The following is a 10,476-nucleotide window of genomic DNA, read 5'->3' on the forward strand; positions in this document are numbered from 1 at the left end:
AAGTAAAAAGTAACGTATGCATTATAAATGGAATTGAAACCCGCAAAACACAACGTTGTCAACAATCCAAAAGCTCAATGAACCATAACAATAAATAGCCTACTATAAAGGAGAGCGAGAATGGAAGCAGACCTGTAGAACTTAACGAGATAAATTAATAAGATACGAAAAGAACAAGATGGTCAAAACCGAATAAACCCTTCCCCCACCCCCCAACCATCTTTAACGAATTATTTTCTGTAGTTTTTTTTTTTGGCATCAAATACAAATACAAAGCTGCTGGAATATTACAAGCGCACCTAACAAGATAATTTACCAAAAAGAACCAAAAGAACCCATCTATTGCCCCTATCATTTCATCGTTGAACAATACAAAAACTATAATACAGGGCGCGGCAATGAAAAGAATATGCCGCTCGAAAGGGCCGCCTTCCGGAGGCCCCATTCATCTAAAAGGCATAACATCTACTATCTGCCCATGTCCCCATTCCCTCTCCAAGACTCATCCTCTCTGATGATGCTGCTACTCTGGCCCCCATACTGCTGCTCAGTTTTCGCAAAGTGCATTTTCAGTGCGGCCACAGGATCTGAAACACCCGTAGTGCATGCTCCACCAACAACAATACCTCCCCTCCCCAAGACGTTTATTCCTACCATCCCTCTTCCTTGGTGCTGAAAGCTAGAAATAGTTTCAATTCCATTCCGCCTCTGCACCTCAGAGAACATGTCTTGTCTCTGCTTCACATCTACAGTAAATGGCTGCACTTTAGCAGCCTCACGACTCCGGTACACCTGATAATCAACCATTCCATTGCTGTTACTAGTCTCCCTGGTCGGATAAGCTGACACTCCATTCACATCCAGTTCATTACTATTGACAACTGACTGCAATGACTGCTGCTCCACAGTAGAAGAGGGAGCGGAGAAATTACTGAATGCAGCAGGATACTTGGCCAGTAAAATTGCAGAATCCGGCACAGATGGAAATGTGGCTTGCAATCTGTTTCCATCCCAATAAGAGTAACTCCTCATTTGAACATTCTCAATACCCAAATAATTTTTACGATCAAACTTTAAGAGGGTAGAATTTCCATCTGAATTGTGGAGGTTACTGAACTTCAGATTAGACTGGTTGCTCAACTTATGATTGTTACTCCCTTCTTTTTCTTCATTCTCCCAATAATTGGAATCTGCCTTCAGCAAAGACGGGGTGGTAAGTATCTTACCAAACAATTTCACATCACCACCACTCCTGCTTGGCTTTTCTGAATCTGACAAACTCTGGGAACGAGATTTCCGGCCATCAATTGCTTGTTCTATATTTTGAGACATGAGTGGAAACTCAGTCATTGAACACGGAGTATTCAAATTGCTGCACCTTTGTAGATAACAATTTTGCGATAAAGGAGCATTGCTACTTGTTTCTGAACTGGAAAGGCTTTGAACTTCAGAGGAATTTCTGCACATGACACCCCCATTCACCTCTTTTTTCACTTGCATTTGTAATGGATAGGCCCTCAGAACCTGGGAGGATTGAGCATTGGTTAATAAAGGAAGACCTGTTACATGCTCATTAGATTCATCTTTACAAACAGATATATGACACACATCCCTGCTCTCCTGAAAATCCAGTGATGATGAAATTTTATCTTCATTACCATTTTTCTCACACTGAATGACATCAGAGTCCAGCGACATTGAATTGGCAGAAACAAGAGGAGTCTCTTGGGAACATGAGATTACACAAGACTTTTCCTTGGAATTCAACTCAATAGACACTTGACGCTGGTAGTCAGGGTTCAGACTGAAACCTGAACAAGAATTTCTATCAGAAGCCATTTGGGAAGCATTGCCAATTGAATTTGAATCCTGTACCACAGAGTCTAAGCCACTTTGCCCACTTGTACTTGCATTGCACTTCTCATCTTGCCCGTCCGTTTGGTTCCCAAGTTCATCAGAAGATACTTCATCTACAGGTTTCATCCCAATCATAGATTCTGCATTAAGTAGCTTATCATTTTCATTTCCCTCACAAACAGATACCGATTCTGCAACAGAAGTCCCCTGTTCATCCCCATCCTTCCTTTCAGTCTCTATACCAGCCAACACAGAGTTTCTTTCTTCGATAGGAAGTATCTTTGTTTCACCAACACTTTGTGTGATAGTACTATCACCATCAGACACTAAATTGGGCCTACTCTGAGTCGGACATGGATCAGACACCTGAGATTCTGAAGCCCCAATGTTTCTTTTACTGTTTAGCTGCTCCTTTTCATTTTTTCCCTCTGACCTGCTCAGTGCAGTTTGTGAAGTAAAGTTCTCAGCTGGATCAGTTTCATCATTATTCATCTTCATGGCAGACAATGGCAAGTCCTCGTCCATTTTAGAACCTGACTTATCACTGCAAATACCTGAACCCATTTCTCGAGCAGAGACATTTTCAGAACCACTTCCACTTCCATTAGCATCATCACCTGTAAATGTTCTTTCATTTCCTGCTCCAGGATGTATCACATCAAGACCAAGGCACTTCCTAGCCTTACTGAAGAAAACCTTGCACTGATCCCGAGACCTCGATCTGACACATTGAGAGATCTTGGAAAAATCCCTACCATATGATGTAACTGCTTGGACAAAGAAAGATTTTTCCTCATCTGTCCAATCAGTTGGATCCATTTCTCCACAACTCTCATCAGAACAAGTCCCATCATCAACATGTTGTGTAACATCAGGTGTTAAAGGGCGTCTAACTACAGAATCAACTTTCTGGGACCTCCACTCCCTGTAGCCCTCCCCAGGATCAACAGAACTTGTAATACAAGAACTCATCGCCTCTGATGATAGGGATCCACATATACCAGCCAGAACATCAGCAGCAAATGTTTCTCTATCATTCCCAATGATATCAAAGCTAGATGATCTTTCATCAGTACCATCATCACCCCATGATGCTTTAGATTCACTCAATCCTCCCAAAATCGACCTTCCAGAGCATGTCTTCCGATTTCTCATATTATCATCAGCATTGGCCGCCATCACTGAAGCCACATCCAGAATATCAAGGGAGGCAGCATTCATCTCACGATTCCACTTTTTGTTTAGCCTTAAGTACGTAGCATTAGCCAAGGACTTGACCTGCTTACCACAGTCCAATTTCTTCTTTTTCTCAAAAGAATCAGATTTGTGATTTTTGTAGTAGAACTCAACACAGTCAGCAGTTGTCTTGTGGTCAAGAAAAGAGGCAATTTTTTTAAAATCCTTCCCACAAGTAGCTAGCTTATCCATGAAAATTTCTTTTTCTGCAGGGGTCCAGGGATTAATCATAGCCCTCTCCTTCTCAACAACACAGGGATCTTCAACTAATCCATTATTAGAAATAAACCTTGACACGATCTTCTCCTTTTTGTCCAAAATTAGAGCAGGCATCTTCAAGTTGTTCCTATAAAGCTTGATCTGGGAATCCAACAGCAACTTGCCTGTAAAATCCATAACTTCTGCTGTAGGGACCAAACTTAAGTTTCCTGCTGTAAGAGAAATTCAAGTTGTTCCCAATTAGAATGAGGGAAAACAAGAAATAAAAAAAAGGATACCATAACGGATATTGACTTACATTCTTGTAACTAACAAACAAATAATGTGCTTGAAAGTATCATTCACCTTAAATTAAACAATAAAGCTAAAAGATACCTTAAAAAAATGTGATTCACCATTAAAACTCTATGGTCACATTTGGAGAATGGTATTAGATCATTTTTATCCTGTGATTTGTTATGAAATTAGAGAAAATATTGAAAAAATTAATCCAACCTAAATAATCCCTTGGCATGAATCTCATTGAAAACTTGGAAAAAAATTTATGCCCATAATCCCCATGCTAATAAGGGAAAAAAAATAAAACTTTGACCCAACTTATTTTCTCCTAATTTATTGCTGGTAAATGATCAACTTAATCATTTTTCTATATTTTTCTCTAATATTTTTTAATCCAATCATATCCTATTCAATCTCACTATCCAAACATGACTTATGTGGCATAAAACACTACAACCAACAAATCCAAAAAGTGAAAAAGAAAAAAGTTATATTTCAGTCCAAACTTTAAATCTCACCATATCCCTAATATTATGGCCATCGTTTTCTTTTACTTCTCTCTTAATAGGCCCCATCTAAAATCCAAACTTAATCATTGTCATTACATACTTTCTTATACAGCTTACTTTGTCCTCACCAAGATTCAACGGTAATAATGATACCTTTTGTATAGTTATTAGAATCGGGCCACTCCTTTCTTGTGGCATTCTTTGTAAATATTTCCTGTTTGGTGTACAAGTGACATGATGTTTTATTGTTGGCACAAGTAAATTCCTCACTAATAAATTCTTTCAGCTAGTGTAGGATTACCCTTCCTTTGAAGTAGAATGAAAGAACAACACACTTTACAGAGTACAATACGACAAGAAATATCAGAGTTCTTTCCGCTATATACCCTAATACACGACAGCGCTTGCAATTTAAAAAACGTACTTTCTCCTCCCCTTCCTAGTTTAATCTCGAGACCTCCACAGTGCCACCGAATCTGAGTTTTAATGTTCTTTCTTATTTCTATTTAAAAAATCTTCCTGACTACCAATATAAACTACATTACTACAATAACGAGAAAAAAAAACAAATATAAAAATTAAATAAATAAACAAACCCAGAAAACAAGAACTGACCATACAGAATCTACAGCTCTTTACATACTCATAAGGGTCATGCATTTGTTTCAAATATAAATACTAGATAATAGCAAGTTCAAAACGAGAGTAGGCTGCTTACCTGGTGAAGAAAAACGAGAACGGATGGAAGATCGATGCTTTTGATAACCATTATGCACTGACCGTAAGCTTAAATCAGACTTTTTCTGAGATTTTGCACGGTGCTTCCTTATAGATAGCAAATGCATGTCTTCTTTCCACAAGCTTTGGAAGGCTCTGAATTTTAAGGTTATAACTCTCTCCTTAAACTTTATAAATTGCCTCCTCATCACAAATTTCTCTCTAACTAGTGCGTAATCCTGCCGAGATGCAGCATTGCAACCTTCAGAACTATCTAAGTTAAAATCATCTTGTGGCAATAGCTTATTAAATATGTCATGAGCTCCTTTTGCTAATTCTTTATTTGACGACAAAATGACACTATGTAATTTAACTTCTCCATCAGTACATGAACCCAAAGTATCAGTTATAGGTGCAGTTAATTCACCCTCAGTTAGCATACTACAATCCCCACAAGTACCTGGAACAGTTTCTTCTCCTCCTGAACCAAGCACTGAGTGTTGCACTTCCTTGTTGGTCAATGGAATGTGATCCAAATTCCCAGCAGCATGATTCAGCATATCTGAAGAAGATACAGCTTTAGCCAAAGATAGTAGCTCAACAAACTTCGAAGTCACAGTTCCAGGACTATCAACATCCTCAGCCTTTACATTTGCACAAGCTTCCTCCTGATCACCATTGCTGATTGGTAACTTCTCCACAACTGCATCACCAGAAGATCTAATTTGCAACGGAGCAGGACGTGGGATAAGATGGGTAATAACACCTTCTTCAGAAGATTTTAAATGGTCCTCTGCAGGCAAAGAACTAGAAGCTGATGGAGAGCTACCTACAGCGATGGATTTCAACGACTTGAGTTCATTTTCAAGTGAATCAATTTCTGTTTCAGTCACCTCCAATGTCTTTGAAATTTCAGCCTTCCAAACAAGCAACTTATTAATTGCAGTAGACCTCACATAAGTTGAGTCCATTGAATTTGGATCATCTGACTGTAGTAACTCAACTAGTGACGAACCCAATGTTGATATCGAGTTGGAATCCATTTTTTCCAAGTTAAATGAGAACCCTTCTGAATGATTATGAGACACAGGACCAGGTGAGCCACATAAGTTGCTACTATCATTATCTATACTCACTGCCTTGCCAAATGATTTCTCCTCCACACCTGTTGCAAAGAGAAAAAATTGAACATTAAAAATTTATATACATACATAATAAAATAAAAGAAGACTCCTCAGAAGTAAGAGCGCACAGCAATGATGAATCAGGTGATAAAACAAGGCAAAAAGTTCATCAGAAAATTAAAGGACAACAATTGTAATTCAAGTCTCCAAAAATTAGATCCCATAACAGCCAAATAAAAAAATTAGATGCCAAATATGAGCCCACATTCAAAGTAAATCTGTTAAAAATGCTTCAATTCAAAATGGAATAAAAAAAATCTCAAGTAAATGGCATCTACAAATGATCAATGACACATGTATGAATAACCAGTCAAAGATAACTTAAAAAAATGCAACTATCAGTCAAATTTAAAAGGATTAAACATTTTCAAATCACGTATAACAAAGAAATACTTATTTATGCTAGAAGAGGGATTCTACACTCAAGAAAATGTCTACATCTCTTGCGAGAGAGGATATGCCTGGTCACAGACCATGGAAATTCAAATCACTTCTACTTCAGAAAGAGCATCACAAGACACCAGCACAGCTCAACATTCAGATCAAAAAATAGTTGTGTAATCACTACAGTTGATTCCTCAATATATACGTTATTCAAGCACCAAAATATTTTTTTTAGAAATGAGTTTCCAGTCTCTCAAAACCTTTATCTCAGCCAGCCACAGATACAATAAGGTTACTACAAAATTCCATAGCACATAATACTTCCTGCCAAGATTAGCGAATAACCTAACTTTATGAAAACTGAGCAACACTACCTTAAACCATAAAATATACTAGATTATGTTGACTTAGATTAATAAGATCGGAATGAATGGTACTTCTATGATACTAAAGCTTAAAGATCTCCTAAATTCCAATACAAATCCTCAACCAACTAATGTTTGAATTTCGTCAAAAAAAAAAACTAACGTTTGTAACTTTCAAAAATCAATTAAGAAAATCATTATTAATAATACTAAGTAGTAGAAAATAGTTTATGAAAATCATCAACATACCTGGGGAAGAGCTGCAAGCAACAGAAGATGGAGTTGCAGGAGATGCACAATCTGAAAAACTAGTAACTCTAGGGCTTTTATCAATCAGGCTTGAACTGAGAGAATGGGAAGGTTCTGCATTGCTTACAGTAAATGCCCCACCTCTGTTAAAGGTAACCTCAGGGCCCTCAACCTTCTTTTTCTCATACTTGGCCAATCCCTCACCCCATCCAAGGCGAGGCTTCTTCCTGGATGTTGTCTCTTCCAATGGTGCAGCAGATGTCACACATGCGTTAGCATCTGCCGAAGGAGACTGAACTGGAGTTGCATTTTTCGTCTGGGATTCGACCTTAGCATCAATTGAATCTATAGCCCCAGCACTCTTAGAGCTACTCAAATGGCTGAAACCTGATCCTCTTGAAGATAAGCTTCCAGATCTCGTCCACTTCATCGGCTTCCAATCATTTAAGCCCAGAGAATGCTCCCTGTCACATCTCTGCCCTGTGCCCAACCCCATGGAACCACCTGTCTTATCATGTTGGTCCTTAAACTGAACCTGATCCCATGTGTTTCCAAAGCCACCATTCGAATGAGATGAATATGATGGCAAATCTTCTCGTGATTTCTGTTCATTGTTCACGTCATGCACTCTTCCAGGTGTGTTTGAAAACCCATTATTTGTTTCCCAGGAGTGACCCCTCCATTCTCTTTGATTATAAGAACCTCTATTTTCCCGACTACTCCTGCCATATTTCCCTTCCCCACGAGAATTAGAAGGCCGGCAGCCATCATCTTCTAGCACCTTCTCACTGGACCGAGATGCATACCCATGGCCAGACACCTCAGAGAAAAAGTGCCAACCTCCTTGCTTACCATGACCTTCAGAAATATTCAAAAATTAATAAATAATTACATATCACCATAGGAATTTGCAAGAAAGCCAAAGGTAACAAAATCACCTTTCTCGGATCTCTACACAAAGGAAAAGAAAACCCCAGATCTAAGCAATACCCATGAAATAATGAACACAGACAATAATTCTTAAGGAGGGATGGCGCAGTAACAGAGATACGAAAAACTCTCATATCATAAAAGCAAAAAAGAAACGGCACAAAAACTAGTTCACGGGCCCAACTCCCTTCTTCGTTGTTTGAGTAGGGTGAGAAAAATTGAAGATGAGGAATGAAAAAACACAAAAAAATAAATAAATAAATAAAAGAAACAAAAGAAGAAAACCATTTGGAGGCCATAAGCCGAGTTTTAGCCAGAGGATATAATATTTAAGCATACCTAATGGTCTGCGAAAATCGGCCGATCCCCATCGATTGAGCTCTCGCGAACCATGATGGGACGAGTCCCTCCATCTGGCGACAGACCCTAGGGACTCCGACCTCTCGTGCTTCCTCTCTCTGAAGAAGTCCTTCCGATCCCAAGGCAATGGTTCAGGCGGCATGAAAACCAACACAATCGCATGGGAAGCCACGGCCCCCTCTGAAAACCCCACCGCTCAACTTCACACCAAACAACCAAAACCTCTGCCCCAGCCCTAATCAGCCTCCTGCTGCCGTAATCTGGAGCTCCAAACCACCGCTAATCAGAATCACAATAAAAATCCCCAACCTAAAAGGAATTTAAAAGTTTACAACCAAAAAAAAAACTCGAAACACGAAGCACAGAAAATACGAGGGCAAACCTAAGCGGCAACAATCGTTCCAGAAATCAAACAAAGAAAGGCGCCGCTGCGGCCGCAAGTTATTCTAATTCCTAGGGTTTGCTATCGTTATCTTCTTCGACCCTCTGGTAAGAGACCGTCTTCTTACTCTCTCTCTATCCTAAAAATAAAATTAAAATTAAAATTTTCCTTCGGTTCTCTTTTTCTTTGCTTGGTGGGAAAATTTTCCTGTGGGGGCGAGAAAGTGAGAACGTGAGCCGATAAGGGACAAGAAGCACCTAGAGAGAGATTGATATCGGATTTCAACTTCTCAATTAAACTCTATTCCAATGCGCTTTTACGTCCGTGAATTAAATAATATAAACAAAAAATATAAATTATATAAATAAATTATTTTAAAATGACAATTAATTTATTATTTTCCTGCTTTTAATTTATTTTCTTTCATTTTCCTTTTCTTTATAATTTTCTCTCACTTTTATTTGTTTATTTGTTTTAATATCTATTATGCATCAATCAACTTTTCCTTTTTTAACTTTGGCCCCGCTTATGTCGTCATTTTTAAACCCGGAAATGCCCCTGATCTTGGCAAGTATTTACACTCAAAGGCGGTAGCTCTACGCGCTCACAGTTCCCGAAAATTATGAATTGACGCTTTCAGCCTCGGTCACTGTTAGAATGACGACCCATGCGTGGCACGCTGTGAAAGGTTCATTTGGCCTATGTTATAAATTGGGGTTGGTGTGGTTTGACTTACCAAAATCAAAATGTTTTTTTTGAAAAAAAAATATTTGGAAAAACATAATGACATATACGCACTTTCCATTTTATTTTTATTTTTTATTTGAAAAACAACTTACATGATAAAATTAATGTGTTACTAATAAAATTAATATAAAATAGGATTTTATGAGCGATTAAAAAATGAAAATATTCATAAATTTATTTTATAAAGCATGTAATATTGTAATTGGTCTATTTTATAATTTTTTAAAACATATTTTAATACACATAAAACAAATTAACATAAATAAAAAGTTTTCATTTTTCCTCTCTTTCTCCTTCCTCATATTTTTATATAACTCGTCCCCACACTTTCCTCCTCAAACCCTAACCCAAAATCTAAAATCTAAAAAGGTGTTTGGCATTATTTTATGTTTTCTATTTTCAAAAATAAGAATAGAAAACAATTTTTGTAGTTTTCAAAATATAATGGTGTTTGGCTAATATTTTCTAAAAACAGTTTTCAAAAAATAAAAAACCAAAAACATGTTTGGATGATAAAAAAACAAGCAGTTTTTAAAAAACTAATTTTTTTTAATAAAAATGTGACATGTCACATACATATTTAATCTAACTTAGTTATAATATTGTTAATTTTCATATAAATTAACAAAATATCATATTGTTTGAAAAAATATTTAATCTAAAAAATATCTAAATAATTTTTACAAGTAAAATATCAATAAAATATTATAATGCTTAAAAAATTTAATACCTAAATAAATTTTAAATAAAATATTTAATCTAAAGTAGATAGAAAATCACCATTAGTCTACAATATGTCCTCATAAACACAATTTGAATACTAAAATTATTTTCTAGTAATAAAATATAGTTGACTAATTTATATTATTGTAAGCTGTCCACATAGCTTGAGCAATACGATCTCGACATCTTGCCATTGCTACAGCAGATTCATCAGATAAATTGACTTCACATCTTGACACACTAGTGTTAGCTTCCTCTATGTTGTCTTCACCCTCAAGCTCTTTCTATTCCCATTCTCTAAACATATGATCATACTTTGTGCGTTGACGAATAAA

The 10,476-nt window shown here is 37.1% G+C and overlaps 1 protein-coding gene across 4 annotated transcripts; it reads right to left on the reverse strand.

The window, feature by feature from the left end:
- Positions 1 to 3: 3 nt before the first annotated feature.
- LOC133798558 (uncharacterized) lies at positions 4 to 8,913 on the reverse strand. Of its 4 annotated transcripts, none has more exons than XM_062236905.1 (5): positions 8,672 to 8,913; positions 8,269 to 8,549; positions 7,000 to 7,857; positions 4,819 to 5,982; positions 4 to 3,524 (listed from the first exon to the last, which is right to left on the reverse strand). In XM_062236905.1, the coding sequence occupies exons 2-5, from the start codon at positions 8,429 to 8,431 to the stop codon at positions 469 to 471; spliced, it is 5,241 nt and encodes a 1,746-aa protein (XP_062092889.1). In that variant the 5' UTR covers positions 8,432 to 8,549; positions 8,672 to 8,913; the 3' UTR covers positions 4 to 468. The 4 variants fall into 4 exon arrangements, with proteins under 4 accessions (XP_062092889.1, XP_062092888.1, XP_062092891.1 ...); XM_062236904.1 differs by having other exon boundaries at positions 8,269 to 8,598; XM_062236907.1 differs by having other exon boundaries at positions 4 to 3,521; positions 8,269 to 8,913.
- Between the last annotated feature and the right edge of the window lie 1,563 nt (positions 8,914 to 10,476).

The sequence above is a fragment of the Humulus lupulus genome, chromosome 8 (assembly GCF_963169125.1).
Source record: "Humulus lupulus chromosome 8, drHumLupu1.1, whole genome shotgun sequence".
Taxonomy (NCBI): domain Eukaryota; kingdom Viridiplantae; phylum Streptophyta; class Magnoliopsida; order Rosales; family Cannabaceae; genus Humulus; species Humulus lupulus.

Coding starts and splice junctions, on each gene's coding strand:
- LOC133798558 (XM_062236905.1), bottom strand. CDS start 8,431: ATGCCGCCTGAACCATTGCCTTGGGATCGGAAGGACTTCTTCAGAGAG. Junction 7,858..8,268: donor CGATTTTCGCAGACCATTAG/GTATGCTTAAAT, acceptor ATATTTCTGAAG/GTCATGGTAAGCAAGGAGGT. Junction 3,525..4,818: donor TTCTCGTTTTTCTTCACCAG/GTAAGCAGCCTA, acceptor TTTCTCTTACAG/CAGGAAACTTAAGTTTGGTC.